General features: G+C 39.8%; 1 protein-coding gene across 1 annotated transcript in view; it reads left to right on the plus strand.

Annotated features, from left to right (window-relative positions):
• The window catches only part of ATP9A (ATPase phospholipid transporting 9A (putative)), a 64,226-nt gene that overhangs the window by 20,356 nt on the left and 23,673 nt on the right, over nucleotides 1–20,197 (plus strand). The window contains exons 7-16 of the mRNA XM_009274083.1: nucleotides 5,761–5,819; nucleotides 6,476–6,527; nucleotides 7,102–7,196; nucleotides 8,412–8,492; nucleotides 9,858–9,933; nucleotides 13,081–13,157; nucleotides 13,759–13,919; nucleotides 14,740–14,882; nucleotides 15,663–15,775; nucleotides 18,627–18,839. Of these exons, the coding sequence (XP_009272358.1) occupies nucleotides 5,761–5,819; nucleotides 6,476–6,527; nucleotides 7,102–7,196; nucleotides 8,412–8,492; nucleotides 9,858–9,933; nucleotides 13,081–13,157; nucleotides 13,759–13,919; nucleotides 14,740–14,882; nucleotides 15,663–15,775; nucleotides 18,627–18,839 (1,070 nt within the window). The remainder of the gene's footprint in view (nucleotides 1–5,760; nucleotides 5,820–6,475; nucleotides 6,528–7,101; nucleotides 7,197–8,411; nucleotides 8,493–9,857; nucleotides 9,934–13,080; nucleotides 13,158–13,758; nucleotides 13,920–14,739; nucleotides 14,883–15,662; nucleotides 15,776–18,626; nucleotides 18,840–20,197) is intronic.

Genomic DNA, 20,197 nt, shown 5'->3' on the forward strand with positions numbered 1-20,197 from the left:
GAGCTTGTGAGTGCATGTGTTAAATTTAAGGTGACTTGCTTGACATACTGACGTGTTCCATCACTTATTGAACATGCAGTGCCAGTTGAGTTTCATAGTTTTTTTTCTGGGTTGTATCAGACAGGGACTTACATCATGGAAGTCCTTTGCTAACAAAGAGGCTGTGAGGTATGTTATCACATCTTTTGTGTGTTTCTGTTAGCAGAGACTGATGTAGTTCCTCAATATTGGCAATACCTTCTCTTGTATTTCTTTGTATACATCATCTTTAGCCCCTTCCTCCAACTGTGAGGAGTTTGGAGACCTCGTTTGTAAGTGAGCCCAGGCTGCAGCTCAGCTGTGTCTGATCCCTGGCTCTGGCCATTGTTTACAGCTGTGCCGTACCTAACAAAGACATTTTAATTCTCATTTGAAAAATTGAATGCTGCCTCACTATGGAGTTACTCCTAATACCATGACAATGATGGTGAGGCCAGGGTTTTGTTTTTAAAAAGGGAATGAACTGAATTTAAGCAACTTTTTTTATTTCCAGTTTCTTTGTTATAAAAGTTTATACCCCTGAATTAAGATGCAGTGAACTAGGTGTAGTAAAAATATGCTCCTTTCAACACTTGCACTTTTAAGAGTAAGGCTGCTTTTTAAATATAATTGCTTAAGGCTGTATATATTTCACATGCCGGGAATTATGAGGCAACTCCGAACTAGGGAGTTTGAGTTTCTGAATATTAAATCCCCTTTTAATAACGTGTTCTTACTACAACACTTAAAATGCTTGGCAACCAACAAAAGCCTCATCCAAGAGGGGTGTACTACATCTATTTAAAGATATAAAAGAGTTGCCTTCTGGATTCTATTCAATGATCTATAAGGGGCCTGACCTCTCCTTTAGTTCTTTTCATATTGCTATTACGTTTCCCATGAATGATTTCCCTCCCCCCAGTCCTTTAACTTTTCTAATTTTGTGAAAGAAACCAAGGAGGATTGACAGCTGGGCACTAGCTGAAAATCTTAAGCCACTATTTAACATGAATTTGGTGTAGAAACAAGAATGAGAGTCTCTAGCAGTATAGTTTAGAGTAGGAAAAACACAGAAAATTATTTGTGACTGTCTCGTGGTTTGGGGAGAAAAGTAATTTTCTGCCTCTCACTGAATCTCAGTACTCAAGCTTTTCAGGAGACCTGAACAACTACTTTTCCACTGATTAAAATGTTAGCACCTCTGAGAATCACCTAGGAGCAGGGAAGTACCTTGTGAGGCCACCATGGCTGGGGGATGGAAGAGCGTTGGGTTTGTTTTATTGTATCTATTAGTACAGTTAGAAAAAGTAGGCAAGCTTTCAAGGAAGCCCTTCGTCAGGTCAGAAGTAGAAGCAGTAGATATCAAAATAAGTTGAGAACAGCTGATCTTAACTATTAATTTTCAGTGTAGCTGACAAAACTCCAGGTAGGATTTGCCTTGGACTGTTTACATGCTGTTTCTTTTTTTTTTTTCTTGTTGAATAGCACTGTTCATGCTTGGCATATTGGCACAGCCCTGTACTGAAAAGGGGCAGTGCAGAAGGGTAGTGATGCACAAAAGCCCTCTGAAATGTTGCTATATACATTTTTTTTTTAAACGTCACAACAGTTTCACCTCTGAAGCCAGTGTTTTAGGGGAGGGGGATTAGGTGAGACTCAACACTGAGCACTGCTGTCTTGAAGGTTGGCTATAATGCATCTAATAGAGCGCTGTAGCTTTCTCCAAGCTATTTGTACTTCTCCTGAGTATTTGCACTAAGATGCAGTTAAGGTGGCTGGAGAATAGTTTTTCCCATCTCCAACCTTGGCCTCCCAGTGCAACCCCATGGATGTAAATGTGTACTTAGGTCTGAATGAAATCAGGGAGACTTAAGCACATGCTTGTATGCAGTATTGAACAGGGATAGAAGTAAGCATAGATTTAAGTGCTTTCCCAAATCGGGATCCTCTTGTCCTCTTTGTGTGCGGTTCCTCACGCCCTGTGCAGAGCCGCGGTGAGGCCGGGCACAGCTCCTGCCGCCGGCTGGGAGCTCTCCAGCTCCAGCACACCCACCAGCCTGGTTCCCCACCCCTGGGGGGTTATTTTGGATTTGCAGCTTTGCTCCTGTATGTGAAACTTTTTTCATGCACTCTTCTTGTTAAGCTTTTTAAGATTCACTAAGCTGCTTGCTTTGCAGAGAAAAAGGGAGAATCCTCTTTGGATCACATTTTATTTTTAATATGGTTGCTGAATTCCAGGGACTAATCTTTCTGGAGGGCAGCGTGAGGCAGAGTAGGCAGTAGTGTATTTTCTGCGTTCCTTTATTTTACATAACATCAAAAAAACTCCGCCCTGAACTTCTTTTCTCTTTCTGCTGATATGATCCATTTATGTTCCAAAATGATGAAACCAGCAGACTTCTGGAAAGCATTTTTTTTTTAGTAGAAAGCTCTCCATTTAAAGGACAGTTGTTTGGATTGTAATAAAAAATAATCAAATTTCAATCCCCTATTCATAAACCTACAAGCTGCCTTGTGTTCAGAAGTCTGTGTGCTGACTTTCTGCTTGATAGAAAGCTAGAACTGTGCTTGCAAATTCTTGGTTTGTTTTTCTTCTCTCGCACCCCCCCCCGCCCCGGGTAACACTGCATAATAGAGAGAAACTCCACGGAAAGAAATGGGAAGAGACCTCCTACTGCGGGGTGCTACTTAAGATACAGATCATTGGCATTTACCAGCCATATAAAAACAATATTTTCCCAAACCCTCTGAGTCCTGCTCCACAGTTTATACAGCGTAAGGCTGCAAAAGCCAAAAGTTAGGTGCAGCACATCCAAACAACCCTTTTTTTCAGATGCATTTGACTTGTTTTAATAAACCTCTGGCTTCATCTTTAATGCCAAATTAAGTGTTTTGATCTGTACCTTAGTGAAGCTCTGCAGATCTATTGTGAAATCTCAACTTAAGTGCTCGTGTGGTAGAAAAAGGCATCTCTTCTGGCTAATATATTTAATAAATTAAATAATCTGCTTTATGGTACATGCATCACGCTGCAGATTCAGTGATAATTCCAAAGGCTGTAGCTGAAGTTGAAACAAACTGTTTGCATTTTATTGTGTTTACTTTTTTGTCTTTAAAAAAAATACATAAATCAGGATACAGCAAAGAATGAAACAAATATCAGTAACATATTAAGAACTGATTTTTTTTTAAAATAAGAGATCAAGACTAGTTGCTTTTTAAAATTGTGTTAATCACTGATTTGTATTCTAATTAACTTCTGAAAATATAAACTGGAAGCGTTGTAAATGCTAAATAAAGCTATGTGTATTTAGAGGAAGCACTTCTAGATGCATTTATAAAAGCAGTAATTTATTATTACAAAAATACTTTAACAGCAGAGCAATATTGGGAAATGAAGCAGTTGGGTTATTAGCTAGTTTCTTAAACGTGCAGGAGAAAACATCTAATGTTTAGGAGGTAGTTTCCCCACAGAAAGAAAAAGGAATTACAGAATTCCCAAGAACAAAATAAAACTAATTCAAGTAAGTTGCTTTATGGGAGTCCTGAGTCAAAGGAAACATCTGGTCCCGCGCCTTCTTAGCAGGACATATGGTACATACTGCAGAGATGTCATCCATGAGAGGCCAGGAGCATGGCTGGAAAAGCAGAATTAGCTTTGCTACCTAAAAAGGGCATCTAATTGATACAGGAGTTATAAAAATGTGTATTGGTTAGAAAGGTCCTCTCTTTCTTTTACCTTAAAACAGCTGAGGTTGGGAGGTTTATTGAACAAGACAAATGTGCTCCAGCTGCTTTGATTTTTCTCGTATTGGAAAAATTTTAAAGCAGATTATATTGTTTTCAGAATAATGATCCAAAAAGCCTTTTATGTGCATAATGGTAGGAAATCATCACGTTGTAGCTTTGTCCAGGCATTAATCTTTCTTTTCCAGCGTGAATTTACATCATTAAGGAAAGCGCTACAAAAATAAATTTCCATTCTTGAACCCTGCAGGTAGTGCTTCCTATACTGACAGTCACCAAATAAATCCTTGTGATCTTTAAGAGAAATACCTAAAATATGGTTAAACAAATCCACCTCTCCTTCCAAGAGCTCCTTTGCACAGTGGTTTAGGAATTGCTATGCCTGTGTGGGGAGAGCACACAGGTTTTTTTTTTCCCTCCTTTACACAGGAGAATATTCAAAAGCACTTTTTGTGTTTCATGAATAACCGTATTAAAAGGGGAGGAAGAGATGTTATCTGTCAGACCCTTTTAGTGTCATAGTACCTAACTTTGTATAGCCCATACAGAAGACTGCCAGGGATGCTTTTTTGGATCCTCTTGGAGTGCGGCTTTTCTTTTCAAGCCTCTGCGTAATGGACTCTTAATCCCCGGTATGCTTCCTGCCCCGGCAGAGATGTCTTTAGCCCAGCATTCGTTTTGTTTACCCTTTTTTTAACTAAAAATCTTGCAAGGCACAACCCAGAATCCACGAAAGACCTATGAGATATTTGTGAAATGGGCCATGACTGCTTATAATTTGTAGGAATAATTACAGCATGTAAGGAAGTCTGCATTTATTAGCAGCAGTGATGAAGCATGTTGTTAAGCACACAGTGTGTCACCAAAGCAGCAGGCTGCCGGGAGCCCAGAATGGCTTTCATTGTTAATTTGGAGCAGAAACACTGAAGCATATCCTGAGAAGGATGCTAATGAAGGGACTGCCAGTAGTAAAATCCTAGTGACCTTTGTGCTTTGTGCTAATTTCTATTCCCCCTCCCTTCCCCCTTCTCCTTTTCCCCTGAGCTGCTATCTGGCCAGTTAGCCCATGAATTTCGAGGTACAGTAGGAGTGTTGTCCATGCCGGGGTGAGCTCCACGTGCCTCCCCCATTTCCACTCAAATCACAGCAGATTAAAGAGGCTTTTGTTGAAATATAACAGACAGACACATAGAGGCAGGGTTCAAATTAGCTGATTATAAATCACTAGTTAGTCTGAGAAGCGAAATCTAGAGCTGGCTAATGATTTGAAATTACTAGCCAATTGTTAAATTAATCCCCTGTTTTAAAGCAACTGGGAAATGTTTGACAGCTGCAAAGAAATAAATATTTATGCGTTTTCTGTAGGACCCGTACTCTGTAGGGCTTGTTCAGTCTGTGTCTGCCGAGAGGCAAAGGAGAGGTGGTAGAGCTAAGCCAGATACAAGAGCTGCAGCACGGAAGGAAATGAGCCTGGTTTTTAAGATGGGCCCATTTTACTTATGGCTTCCAGCTCTTGGCTTGAAGGTTGAGCTTTAAATTTTCAACCACCTGGGGAAGAGGAGTCAGGAGTTGATGGTTCCCTATTGTAACTTTTCTGTTCTTGCTCTGTTGCCTACCTGACACCAAAAGTATTTTCAAATTCCTGGGTTAAGCAGTAGTTTAACTTAAAGCCTTAAACTGCAGAAAAGTTTCAGGGCTTGTTTCAGAGTTGTCACTGGAGAGTGACCGGGGGTTTCTGCATCCAGGGCTGAGGTCTGGAGCTGTTAGACGAGAGGCTTTCAGCCCTTTTCGCAGATTGAAACCTGCTGCTTTACCAAGTGGGAGCAGTAGGCTTGGTAAGCCTTTACAGGGCAGCATTGCCTCATTCTTGTGATAGAAACGTTACCCGTTTTCTCCAGAATAGTGAAGTGGAAGGAAGGGAGGTAAGGAGCATCGCACAGCACCCACAAACCCTGTCCTGCTGCTGCCCTAATGCACTGATATCTTTCCTTTCAGGGACTGTGAAGGTGAAGAGCTCTAACATACAAGTAGGCGACCTCATCATTGTTGAAAAGGTTAGCCTTTATGTGTATCTTTTCTTTGTAAAGTACTTTTTTTGCAAGACCATAGAAAATGAGATATTTTGAAGTCACGTTTGTTTTATGATAGGCTCAGAATATCAAGTGACTTCAAAATATCTCATTTGTTTTATGATAGGCTCAGAATATCAAGTGTTGAACACTAGTTATAGTATTTAATCACTTTTCAGGGTTCTCCCTCTCCCCCCCGCCCCCTTTTTCACACACTCTCTGTGCAAGCAGCTATGTCCTCTAAAACTATTAGTCTGAAAATATTCAGTACAAAAAAAAAAAAGACATGGTAGCTGTAGACTCCAGATACATGCTTTCTTCTAGCATGGGACTTCTTGAAAGGAAACCAGCAGTAGTTTAAAATTTCTTCATACTTCTAGAGTTACTCACTAGCTCTTTTGTAAACCTAGCTGTTGGTCGGTCTGGTCAGTGGGAGCTGGCACCAGTTATTATTCTGCACTTGGAATTCTGCAGGGAAGTGAGTTTCGGATTCAAAGCAAAATGAATACCAAGCTTCAGTTTGACAAAGAAATCCTCTTTCTCCTCCATACCCCCTTTGCTTGTCACGGTGGGGCTGTGGAAGGCGGCTGCACACGCGTGCAGGGGTGTATGCACAATAATGGCCTTTCTTCTCCTAACAGAACCAGCGGGTCCCTGCTGACATGATCTTCCTGAGGACGTCGGAGAAGAATGGTAAACATCTGGAACCAATTGTCAAAATAGCCATTAACCTTTCACTGATTGTTTAGAGAAAATTATCTTTTGGAAATGTGAAAGAAGTAGATAATAGTAAAATTTTAGAGACAGAGAATTCAAATGCTTTTATGGACCACCACTTCTCAGGATGTTACACTGTTTTTGTTTGCTAATCAAAGAACGTGGGTAGTTGAATCCAGGGTAAATGAATCAGGTTGCACAATGGTTTGCATTATAGATGTAAATCATTTTACTTGCCATTCAGGTTTGTTTTGTTAAGTGTGGGATAAGGAAATGTTTGATCAGAAGCATTAAAAAAAATAAAGACTAATGAGAACATTTCAAATGTCTTAAAGATACGGTGCAGAGTCTCACTGTATTCTGGACTAGTGGAAGGAAATGAATGTGTGATGCAAGAATATCATTCTTACGTTATTAACGAATGTTACTTGAAATCAGATACTGTTTCCAAAGAAAGAAGGGTGTCTTAGAAACATAGCTCATTTCATGAGCTATAGATGTACCTAAGACAGACCTGGAAAGAGCACTGACTGGTGTTGAAAATCTACAGGGTCTTGCTTCCTTCGCACTGACCAGCTGGATGGTGAGACAGACTGGAAATTGCGGCTGCCTGTTACCTGTACTCAGAGACTGCCAACTGCTTCTGTAAGCTGTCTTCGTACAAAATATTCTACTTGGTAAACACGTGTTATCTGTTTTACCTGAAAAACATTCAGGTGCTTCAGTTAACGGGCTGTTTTGAGAAACAGGTTAATTCAGCATTGTTCTGCACAGGGCTCAGTGCATGTTACAGATCAGCTTTGGCAGCAAAGAATATAAGGGTAAGCCAGCTCTTCCCGAGCTCCAGGCAAGATTTCAGGTAAGGTGAAACTAGGTGCCTCTGTGCTGCATGGCTGTCACCGCAGCTAGAGAATGACCTTGCAGCAGGAGGTGGCTAATGGTAGGATGCTCCTATTTTCTTTTTCCTCTCCAGAGACCATTGCAGTAACTCACTGCAGGAAAGGTCTTGTTGCAGGATAGGTACCCTTAGTGGTACTTCTCAAATGCTCCCTTTCATTCCTTGCACTGCAGTATGTTTGGAGGTGCAATTCATGCATTTTCATTAAATGGCTTCAGAGGCAGTTAAGTTTTCATTGCTTGCCTTTATGAAAGGAGGAGTGTCACCATGGAAGCTCCACTGTATGAGCTGAAATAAGCATATAACCTCCATCGAATGTGCTGTTTCCCAAAATCTCTAGCTAAAGTAGTTTGTGTGTTTGGTTTTTGTTTGTTTTGTTTTGTTTTTAAAAAGAGGAGGAATCTAAGTAGCTGTTCTTTTGATGTTCTATCTGTAAAAAGTGCAAGAAGTTTATTTTATACAAAGGCTTTGAAGCAAGGCATTCTCTCCATGGAGTGAATAGTTCATGCATGTGTAGGAGTCAGCAGTTAAAACACTGTGCAGAATTGGCATACCTTCTTGTCACCACAGAACTGTTCCTAGTGACACTGGCATCTTGAACTGAATATTGAGTGATAGGGTGTTCCTTGGTTGCCTTGGAAGACTAGTGCAAACCTTCTTTGCTATGAAGTAATAAGTGTTTTAGGCTGTCTTGATTATTCAGGCTGAAATTTCTTTTATGGGGCACCAACATCTAAGTAACTCCCAGGAGTCTCTCAGGTATCAGTTCAAGAAATACTCTTCAGTGAAGCTGGTACAACAATTGTATTTTCTCTTAGGCAGTTGGGCTCCAGTAAGTAATATAATTTAGTAATTATCTTAACTTGATAAGTAACTCTTGCTCAAAGTATTTTGGTAGAAACATTTGTACCTTATTAAAATGTCACTGTCTAACTGTCTGCGAAAACATGTCTGTTTTATAGGACCTACTGCAAATTCGATCCTATGTATATGCAGAAGAACCCAATATTGATATACATAATTTTGTGGGGACCTTCACAAGGGTGAGTCTTGCTGACATATGCTTGAAATCATATATGTAGTGTTTGCTATGCAAACCTGCTGAATGCTACCAGTTTTTCAGGAGAAATAGTAAAGTCTCTCTTGCCATTCCTTGTCTCTTCTTTCTTTCTTTTTTTCCTTTTTTTTTCCCCTTCATAAAATCCATGAAATAAATCTGAAACAAAAATATGATTATTGAAGCTTTGACTTGGAGACAATGTCATAGGCTGTTTGGAGTAAAGGACCTTACTCTGAAGGTATTAGACCTGAACATTTGGACAGAGGTTAGTAGTTACGTATTCATGGTGCCTGTTCAGAAGGAAATCTGGACCACCATGGACTCTGTAGGATTAAAATCTTTTAATTGTGAAAAGACAGGGGATCTTAGCTAGATCAGGCAGTAGCAGTCTTAATTCTGAGTCAGTTGGGTTTTTGCCTTCAATTGCATGCAACTTACGTGAACTCAGTTATATCTGCCCCCTATTTCAGAGGGCAGCAGCTCAGAGCTACTGTGAAATATCACCATCAAAAAGCATATATCTTTTGACTTGTTGGGAAGATGCATTGCCTACTTGGGGCAAAAGGTTGGGTTTTTTTCTCTCAGTGGTATTATGAAAATGTTGAGAGAGTCATGTAATACCCTTGGGGAGCTTTCAGAGAACAAATGGTTTTGTAACAAATAGGAGACAGTTACAGCTTTTTAGAAGTTGTTTGCTGGTATTTTAGTTCAAAATTGTAGGTTTTGCCCTTTTATCTTTGTGGCACGGTTTAATCTGGTTTAATAGTGCTGGCACGGAAGAGGAGTTTGAGTGGCTTGGGGAGGCAGTTCTTCTAGAAAACCTGCACAGACATTAATTTCCTTTCTCATGCAAAGGTACAATTGTGTAGAATTAATCTTTTGGTGCCTAAGAGGAATCACGCTTTTTTGTAACTGTTTTCTGGTGCATATCAGACAACTTTCCAGGCATCGCTGAGCAGTCCAAACAGGTTCTCGGTGAGATCTTACAGTAGCAGGACAAATGCTATTAATCCGCATGAGCCAAGTGAGGGAACATTTTCCTGTAGTCCCTGGAAAGCTGCTGACAAATCTTTTTCATTTGTGATTCCTGGGGGCCTTCAGCAGGCAGAGGTATCTTAATAGATTCCCACCCCCCCCCGTAACCCTTCTGTTCCACTGAAACAAAGTGCTCATGTTTTTAACCCAACCAGAGATTTACCTGGGTTTATGAAAATCCTCTATCCTATCAAGAAGCCCTCTACCAACTCTCCCAGCATCCCTCTCCAAACACCTCTGTGTCACTCTTGTCACCCACTGGTCTTTTGCATTACTGACAAGTCTGCTTATTTTTCTTTTTATTCTGTTGTAGGAGGACAGTGACCCTCCAGTAAATGAAAGTTTAAGCATAGAAAACACCCTATGGGCCAGCACAGTGATTGCATCAGGTAAGATGGAGGAATGTGTACATTTTTTTTTTTAAGAGAATATGTTAACAATTTTTAAAGGTCTTTTTGTAATGGAATAATAATCTCTGTCAGTTGGAGAAATTAGCAGTTGGAATGAGGTTTCCCACTTGTCCTAACACCTCTGGGGAGCTGAGCTGACATCTAATTGCCTCTTGGACATTCCTAGATGAGAAAGAATTGGAGTGGCCTTTGGGCACTTCTTTAGCATCTAGGACCAGAATAGCACTTAATTGCTCTCCACGTTGACATCCTAATCTGTAACAGAAATGGTGTCAAATAGATTCTGGTAACAGAAGCTAAGATGAAAGATTTCCAGGTAAGTGCTTCCATTGAGTTCATCTTATATACTTTTAAAAAGGAAAAAAATAAATTGTGTGACAGATTTTGGCTTATATATAAGATAAGCTCCCAAGACCTGAGATTAATCAATGCCCTCTTGTAGAGGCTTGTCAAAGTAAAAGCCTTGTTCCTTTTCTGTCCAGCACACTTGCAAAGTTTTCAGGGCGATAGCTGGAGGAGAGTGAAATTCCGTAGTACAGTTCTGGAATTAAAGTTGTCAAATGGAGAGACTTGGCAGTGTGGTACCAAGGTGTACATGGAATTAATAATAATAGGAAGGAGCATGAACTTCAAAAGATTTTTTGAAGCACTGAAAAGAATTTTATTTGCTCTTCTAAAAGCAGAAAACGGTGAATAAATTTTATTCCTTTATGTTTCTATCTAATCCTGCTCTGACTCTTCTTTGAAATGTATTAGAGTGTTGTCACAGTGCTGCGACCAAGGGATTGTAAAAACCTAGTTGTCCAAATTAAATTTTATTTGGACCTTGATTAAATTGTATCAAGTAAATTATGTTTATAGATTAGTAATTGCCATGCAGTAAGTAACCTACCTTCCTCCCCTCTGAGTGCAGGCACATGCAGTCAGCCTGGCAGCTTAAAATACCCATCAGGCTGCTTAATACATGAGTGTCAGCTCATCCTGCTTTTGAACAAAATAGATGGAGAAACGGAAAGCCATTTTTCTTGTGGTTCTGTCCTGTATGGCTCTTCTCCCTGCAGCACCCTTTCCCGGGGGGGCTTTCCTGCCTCTTGTACCGAAGCTTTAATTTGTACCAGTTCTTGAACCATTGCAGATCTCACACTGCCATGGCTGAGCCTAACACAGGGAGCTGTTGCAGTGAATAGTCCTACTGAAGTCAGAGGGGAATGCTGTCCTGCCCTCAGCACGCTCACAGCCAGTGCCTGCTGAGGGTAAAAGCTCTTCCTCTGCTGTACGCTCAGCTGTGTGTAGCATACACATGGGTGCAGACATTTTTCCCCAAAGGAGGGCACAGAGCACACTGCTCCACCTGGTTGCTGTTTCGAAGTCCCAGGTGGTCTTGGTGTCCGTATCAAGGCATGCAATGACCTCCTCTCTGCCCAAATGAGCTTACTGTTTGAATCTAATCCTCCTTTCTGAATAAGTTATTTGTAGATAGACATCTCTGTGAGTTCAGTTAATAGGAATAATATTTGCAAATATTTTCATCATTTCAAATAGTTTATGCAGTTGAGTCTGTTTTGAATGGCCATAAAACAACTAGAAACACTCTTTTTATATATACCAGTGTGCCTTCAAGCTGTTTTCTAGTCCTGGCAGGTTTTTCTTCTCATTTTGACTGACTTGATCAATATAATACTCAGTTTTGTTTCTCCTGTGGTAATAATAAATAGGATGTTGTAGGTTATTTCTGTTAGGAAAAAATGTGGATATTATTTTTCTTCTTCTGTAAGTGAAAGCTGTCAAGCTGTGGTGATGCCATCTCACTGGGGCAGCCTTTGCTTGTAAGACGAAGCAGAGCTATGTGGCTTTCTCCATCTGCTGTAGTAGGAATGGGTCTGACTCTGACTGTTTGTGGTTGATTTGGAGTAGCTGTGCCATCTGCTGATTTGAATTGTGATGATCTTACCACCACCTGCCATCTGGCTCCAGTGATTTGTTGTTGTTTTTTGGTTTTCTTTTAAGGGAATGTTTCCCTTAAAAGCATATTTTTAGAAACTACCTCTTTTGAATCAATCTTACTTAAAAATAATTCGCTTGCAGCCTGTTAAAACTTTGATAATTAATGGGAGCAGGGGAATAGCAGAGTATAAAATGGCAATGTATTTGCCAAAAAAAGCAGTGCTTTTTTTTCCAGCATTGTTTTTCTCCATTTTTACAGACCCTTAAAATTTTCTAGTAAAAAATTAGACTTTGGCAATAGCAGCTTTTAAACTCTTGATGGTAGATAGCTTTTTCTTTATGGCTTTTTGCAAAGTCTGTAAGAGAAATCTGTAGAAACCCAGTAATTTATGGTGCTGAACTGTATTAATGTTTTTGCGAGAAGAAAAGGGATAACTTTGTTGCTCTCAGCTCTTTAGCAACTGTGGGACATAGCATTAAAATACACTGATAGGCTCCCAGCAGCTCCATCTGTTACAGTAAGGTAGCAGTTGGTATGATTCGCCTTTCAGTGGAAACAGCAATTAGACAAATACTTAAAGTAAATTGTAGATTTTAAACTAAGGTAATTCTGTCTTTGAAAGCTGTTGGAATTCATTGGTTTTACTTTGATTGTGGCAACCTTCACCAATAAAGAACTGTAGCCCAGAGCACTGATGTAATTTTGACGCACAATGAAGGACGACTATCTGGTGTAAGGCAAACTTACCCACACCGAAGTGGGATTCAAAGTGGTGGGAGGAAAACCAGGAAATCCTCTGTCCTTAGCAGCTTTTATTTATAGTGGGGAGAGACAACTGACATCAAAAGGGGGTCAGGGAAAGTTGAGAGAGCAAAGCAGGTGAATGCTCTTTCCATGCACATTAGTTGATGCAGTCTGTGATGCTGCATCAAGTCCAACCATATGGGCACTGCTGAAGTCTTACTGACTTTTTGTAGGATGTCTTCTGTTCAAAGTCTGTGTTTTCATAGGTTTTATATTTCAGGTACCAGCTTTTTTAACTTCTGGTTGCTATTGCTTCTGAAATTCACCTGCTAAAAATCCTTTCCAACTGTCAAGCTTTTGGATCCAACAAGTATTTTTATAGAGAAAAGAAACAGAGGTTGTTTTTCTTTGGCTGATGTGTGCTCTGTTTTGTTCAGGTACTGTTGTGGGAGTTGTCCTTTACACTGGAAGGGAACTGCGCAGTGTGATGAATACTTCAAACCCAAGAAGTAAGGTATGGTAAGGAAACAGTCTTATAATAAATAAAAAGGGGCAGAAATGTATCATTTTTTAAAGAAAATCCTTCCAAATGCTATATGTACACACTATAGGGACAACCCCATAGGAATAATGATTCATATCTTCCAGCCTATGATTTAAGATAGCTACCATAGCAGAACCTATCTATCCTTATTTGTTTGATCCGATTATACATGTGTCTTCTCACTTTTTTAAGATTGGTAAAGCTGTTGTTTTATATGGTTATAATGAGATAGTCCCAGTTAGAATAGGAAAGCTTATTTTGCTGCATTCTTCTGTAACAGCAAAGCTAAGACAAGGTGCAGGGATGTTTATATAGTCTGCAGCTTTTGGCAGCATGAGTACTCTCACACCTCTTCATGCGTTGCTTAGCTTCCAAAGGATGGAAGTCTTATTTAGTAAGCTGGCGACAATATTGCTTATAAATTTAAATACGTTTGTAGTGTTTTAAAAGCGAAGTAGTTGACTAGTGGAGAATGGCTTTTTGGATATGGCAGTTCATTCCCTTTGTGAATATTACATTGAGCTAATGTCTTCTCTTGTGTGTTTGAAATGTCTTTAATTTATTTCTTTAGATTGGTCTTTTTGATTTGGAAGTGAACTGTCTTACTAAGATCCTGTTTGGGGCTCTTGTGGTGGTCTCGCTTGTCATGGTGGCCCTTCAGCACTTTGCTGGCCGTTGGTATCTTCAGATCATAAGATTTCTCCTTCTGTTCTCAAACATCATTCCCATTAGGTAAGGCGACTGCTAATTCTTCCCAGCAAAATACTGTTTCCTTCGCAGCTTCTAGTATGAACAAGCATGTAAACCCTTATCTAGTCCTCATTTGACAAGTAAGCAAATCTAGAAAAAGAAATCAAATTATTGTTCAAACATAAGAATTGCTTTGTTGCTTGTTTGTTCAAACATAAGAATTGCTTATGCTAACAAATTAGCATACAAATGTTGCAAATTTGTATGCTAATTTGTTTAGCATATTCACCTGTTCACCGACTCTTAACTCAGGTTGTGGATTAGTCATTTAAGGCCCCTTCTCTCAGTGTTCAGCCTATCTGGTTACTTTGATAAGAGCAGAGCGAAAAATGGAAAAGGGGAGATATTTATACAGCATGTAGTGTAATAGGACCCCATTGCCTTTTAGAAGGGACTGAAACTTTAATATTTAATTGCACTATATTAATAAGTAGATTGTTACTTTCGGTGTAGGTCTGGGATTTATTTCAGTTCCATTTTTAACCTGCTGTCTGTGTATCAATCATGCTGTCCTTACTAGTCTGTGTCCATCTTCCCCTCAAATTATATCTGTTCTTCTCAACATAATTTTATCATCTGTCTTTGAATTACAATACCGCTGCAGCAATGCACAGTCCTTCTCACCATTTGCCACCCGACCACTGACTTTGCATATACTTCTCCCAAAACACCCCCTTTGGTGGCTCAAATTCAGCACGGAAGACGTGTCCTTTCATTGCACTGTGGCAGGTCACAATGATTTTTTTCCAAAGTTTAACTGGATATACATTTTCTTTTTCTTTTTTCCCTTCCTCCTGCATAGTTTACGTGTGAATCTGGACATGGGGAAAATTGTCTACAGCTGGGTGATCCGCAGAGATTCCAAAATCCCTGGGACTGTGGTTCGGTCCAGCACTATTCCTGAGCAGCTGGGGAGGATATCCTATTTGCTTACGGACAAAACAGGTATCTCTGTAGAAAATACAGTTTTGAGTCATGGTATGGTTTTTGTTTGGATTTTGTTATGGTTTTGGCCAGCCAGAGAGTATAATGTAAGATTTCTTTGGGACTAGAAGAAATATGCATTTCCTGTCACTTTGACAATATGATTTAATCAGTTTTTGAAAAGAAGTTTTGCATTTTTTTTGTTCTGAACGCACTATAAGTAAGATAGGACAGGAATATTATGCTACTTCAAAGAACACTTAAAGTGTGCTATTAAAACAAAAGCTGAGGGTAAAAAGAAAATTAAAAGCAACTTTTTAGAGTTAGTTTTCAAAGCCAGATGAAGATTGCTTACACGTGTAGGCAGAAACATACCATCAGTCTGTCTGCTGCTGTTCTTACACTGTTAAAGTTGAGTTTGAATTCAGAAGACCTAAGCTGTAATGAAAAGCTTGGTCTGACATAAAATCCTGGTCCCATTGAAGTTGTTTCCAGAAGTTTTCTTTGGTTCCGACAGGACCAGAATTATGCTTGCAGCTCTTGCTGGCATTGACTTTGGGGTAAATCTCATTCTTCTTTACTCGCACAATGATGTGCACCACTACTTCCTGGAAGAATCAGCCCTGAGGTTTGTTAATATCTTTTTTGCTGGCCTTAGCCTGTGCTGAGAGCCTGGTGCAGTGACTGATTCAGCTTCTGGCCCAGTTTCTCTTGAATTTGGGGTACAGCGAGGATGAGAACGTGTGCTGGGGAATAGGCATGTTGGTTCCCACTCCATGTCTGGTGCTGCTCCTGTTACAGGAACTCTGACACAGAATGAGATGGTCTTCAAGCGACTTCACCTGGGAACAGTAGCTTACGGCCTGGACTCCATGGATGAAGTACAGAGCCACATATTCAGTATATACACACAGGTAGAATTAAATTGCATTACTTAACTCTTTGTTCACAAAACAGTTTTCCGGGTCACTGGGCTAACAGTGAATTAATATGGCAGGGATCTGCCTATTAACGACTACTTTTTGGAAAGGCCTGAAGGTCATTGGATGCTTAATACATAAATATTATCATGATTGCTTATTACACTTGTAGACTGTTTCACATCTACCAGTCTTTAACTGCCACAGCACGTGCACAGATCTGTAAGTGTATGTGCCTGTGTCTTGCTACCGAGGTCTGATTGTAAAATAGCATACTTTTATTTAGATATTCACCACTTACAGCAACCACAGTGTTTGCTTCATTGAAAAAATGGCTTTGGGTAATATTTAGTGGATTAAGTCCACTAAATATAATAAATATAATGAAATATGAATGAATAAATAAATGAATAAATAAATGAAATGCTGTGTACTGGGGCAATAATAAAGGAAGAGGAACCATAGGTACTTAGTAAGCAGTAACAGAGAACAGTGTGCCAGTATCGCTGCTTTAGGCCTGACGGTTAAAAACCAAAACAGTGAAAGTGGGATTCTTTCACTAATGCACCAATGATCTTATATGGTGCATAACTGACATCTGCTTTGAGAAATATCTACAGCTAAAGAAGGCAGCAAAGTCAACATGTAAAGTATAGAACAGGAAAATCCTGTCTTGGGAAGTCTCTCCCTTGCATTCCTCTTTCAGTATCACTGGGTGAGCCAGCATCTAAAAAGCCTTCATCTCTATTCTTAGACTTTTATTTCAGTTTTGTATGATAACCAGGTAATGCCATATGACTTGTCTGGGTCAGCAAACTATATTCCTTAGCATGTTACAGCAGACGAGATGCTTATCAGTTGAAACTTCATATAGATACACACACTGCCTTCTTAAAACAAGGGATGAGGTTTTACTTAAGAATATTACTACCTTTTTAAAAAAATAATCAGCTGTCAGTGGCTGATGTTCCAGCCATTGGTACTTATAAAAGATTTAAGAATTGTCACTAATTATGTAATCATGGAAGTATTATTTTTCATTTTCTGTTAATAACTGTTCCTTCAACTGCAGCTAGAAATAACTTTTTTGTGATTTACTGACAATTAGATTTTCTCTTTTGTGAAATGTGATTCCACAGACACAATCTGTAGATGTTAATGATGAGTTACTACTCCCGTGTCATATGTCAAGCATTTTCATTTCTCAATAGTTGTGGAATTGCTTCATTCCTACAGAAACTGCAGAAGTCGTTTTCAAAGTGCCTATGCTTTTCCTTGGGTGTGCACACCCAGTGCAGTGAACTGGGTTTTTCATGTCACATTGTTTTTGCTTTGCTCGAGAGATTTTTAGACTGAAGTGCGCTTCCTATACCCTCCACAAAGTGAAACATGAAGCCAGCATGCTTGCCTGGAAAAAGGCACTATGTACTTACTGTAAATAGGATTTTTATTTTTGGATTTTATTCATGGTGGTAAAGACGTACAACGGGTTTCCTTGACCTCAGTGATCTGTTTGGTGGCATAGCTTTTCCCTAGGCAGACTGTCAGGCTACAATGTGCTTTTAACTAAGCATATGATAGTTGATAAATACCTGGTATTTTGAGTAATTATCTTTTTCACTGGCCTGTGTCTCAGGTAACTTGTAACTCCTAGCCATCTCTCTCTTTCCCTCCTCTGCTTTCACAGCCTTCTTAGCATCTCAGCATTCTTCTCTTGGTGTTAAGACCCTTAAATGCCTGAACTGTACTTTAAAAAAAAAAAAAAAAAAAAAAAAGTCAACCAAAACAAAAAAAAAACAGATTCAGATCTATTTGCCCTCGTTTTGTACTCAGTCTCCAGAGAAAACTTGACTATTGGTTAATTATTTGCTAAAGTATTCAATATTTGTCAAGAACCTTTTGGTGACTGTGACTAGTTCAGTATTTGACTAGTGCTATATGTCAATCTAAATGCACTTCAGCTGAGGGTTTGCTGTTGTTTGATTTGGTTAAAGCCTGTTGCAACAGTGCTGATGAGCAGCAATATTAAATTTGAAGTTCTTACGTGTCCTAATCACGAGAGCGTGGAAAATAACATGTGGAATTACACTGGTAAAGGATATGTCTCATAAAACGTTTATCATTACCCAGTGAGATTCCTTATAATGAGAAGCATTTGCTGGCAATGATTCATTTTGAACTGTAGTTCTTATTCTTTGCTCTTATTTTTACCATGTTGTGGCCTTTGACCTGGAAGTGAAACTTTTGTCCTCTTGACACTAAAGGTTAACAGAGCAGGAAACTAGATCACTGTGTGTCCCTTCTTCAACCAGGATAATTTAGTTATTGTGCAATTATCTGAAGACTCCCATTCTGATACTAAAAATAGTATTAAAAATTAAATGAATGTAATTAAGATTTTCTAGGTCCATACGAGTCATCTGTTTTCTGTTTTCAGCAATTATATTCTCTTGCACATGAAACCCAATGGACTCTAAATTTGCAGAGCTACTGGTCTTTTGTGGAGCAAAAGTGGTTTCACTGAGTCTTCTGACTTTGGTCTTTCACCCATTGGTGTTTGGTGGATCTGCAACAAAGAGTCTTTTTCTCGGTGTACTGTTCCAAAAACTTAGGTAAATCTTTTGGGGCACTTTACTCCACCAGTAACAATGATAAAGAAGTCGCATTACTCTGGGGTGTGTTCCCAGTGATGGTCTGAGTTAAGGTGTATGAAGAGTGCGTCTCATTCCTGGGGACATAAGAGTCTGCACATCTGCTACATATATGGTCTTCACTGAAGTAAAAACTTAATTTAAATCTTTTTTTTTCTGCAATAAGACTTTATTCTGCTTTCCTTTTTTATAAGCAATCTCAGGACCCACCTGCTGTGAAGGGCCTTACCTTAGCCACCAAGGTGCGTAAAACCATGAGCAGCCGAGTGCACGAGGCGGTGAAGGCAATCGCGCTATGCCACAACGTGACACCGGTGTACGAGTCCAACGGCGTGACAGACCAGGCTGAAGCCGAGAGACACTATGAGGACTCCTGCAGGGTGTACCAGGCCTCCAGTCCTGATGAGGTCATTATCCATTTGGGTATATAAAAACATAAATATGACCTTGCTTGTTGCTGAAAAAAAAATTATTTGGTGAAAGTACTTCAGTCTACATTTTAATGCATTTATTGCACTGATAACCCACGAACAGACGGCAAGTGCCCTCTCAGCTGATATACTTCAGCCAAATCTGCCTCTCTGCCTGAAGCTACAGAGCTACATGGTGACTAGTATCTGGCTGTTGTATCAGCCCCTGCATTGCAGAGTTTTGCTCATGTTTCTGCACCTTTTGCCCGGGGTATATTTTGCAGTTCAACGCCATGAGTCCCTTTGACCAGGTTTGGTAAATTATAGGCAATTTTGTCTTGGGGGGGGGGGGGGGCAGGGAAACAACTTGTGGGAGGGGGTTAGAGCACTCCCACAAGTCAGCTTGTCCCTGATCTGCAAAGTGTTTGAACTTCCAGACCAAGTGAAAAGTTGTAAATCATGCTGGGTAGCACTGCTAACCCAGGACACGTCCCTTCCCATGCAGACGGGACAGACCCGGAGCCCGAATTAATTCTGCGGAGTAACTGAAGTGCACAAGAGTTTGTCTCTGAGCAAAACTGTGCCCTGCCAGTTCTCTGCTGGCACCCAGTTCAGCCAGAGCTACACAGGGTGGTGTAGTACAGAGAAACTTTGCTGCTCTCCAGAGACTCGCTGGAGACTTTTACTGTACACTTGAGAGATCAGGTTCAGTACAGGACTTACGATTAAAGTGCTCTTTGCCACCCTCTGCAAAATTTGGAAAATCTAATTAGAGTGTTGTTTCCTTCTGTGACAAAGACAGGAGGAATAAAATATGGTTTCATGTATTGGCTATGCTTCTTGGATACGTCTTCTTTAGTGCAACCAGGGTGAAACAATTTGTTTTCTATTAATGTGTACAATTACACTTGCTCTATGCCATTGAAAGAGACTGAAGTTTGAAACTTCCCATAAGAATCCTACTGATGGTATGAGATCGTATCGCCCATTTGACTACATTTGAAGGGTTCTTCCAATTATTTCCCCAAATAAAACAGATTTGCCTCTGATAATAACCTTTTCACCTTTGACATCAAAAGAGAAGCTGGCTTTCCTCATTGTTAGAGGTGAGAAATTGTTTGCATAGAAATAAATTTATTTGTTAGCCCTGCTATGTGAGGATTTTGAAATTGTTGCATGTATTAATGAAAGACTGGCACACAGAGTTAGTTTCCACATTTCATGTACATTCAAAATATTCCCAATAGTGTTTTTCTTCCCAAGTAGGCAATTCATTCATTTCATGGAATGTTTTTTTGTCTGTATTATACAAAAGCTGCATCTTTGCTTCCCCCCCCCCCCCGCCCCCCCCCCTC

This window comes from Aptenodytes forsteri, unplaced genomic scaffold (assembly GCF_000699145.1).
Source record: "Aptenodytes forsteri isolate BGI_AS27 unplaced genomic scaffold, ASM69914v1 Scaffold159, whole genome shotgun sequence".
In the NCBI taxonomy this organism is placed as follows: domain Eukaryota; kingdom Metazoa; phylum Chordata; class Aves; order Sphenisciformes; family Spheniscidae; genus Aptenodytes; species Aptenodytes forsteri.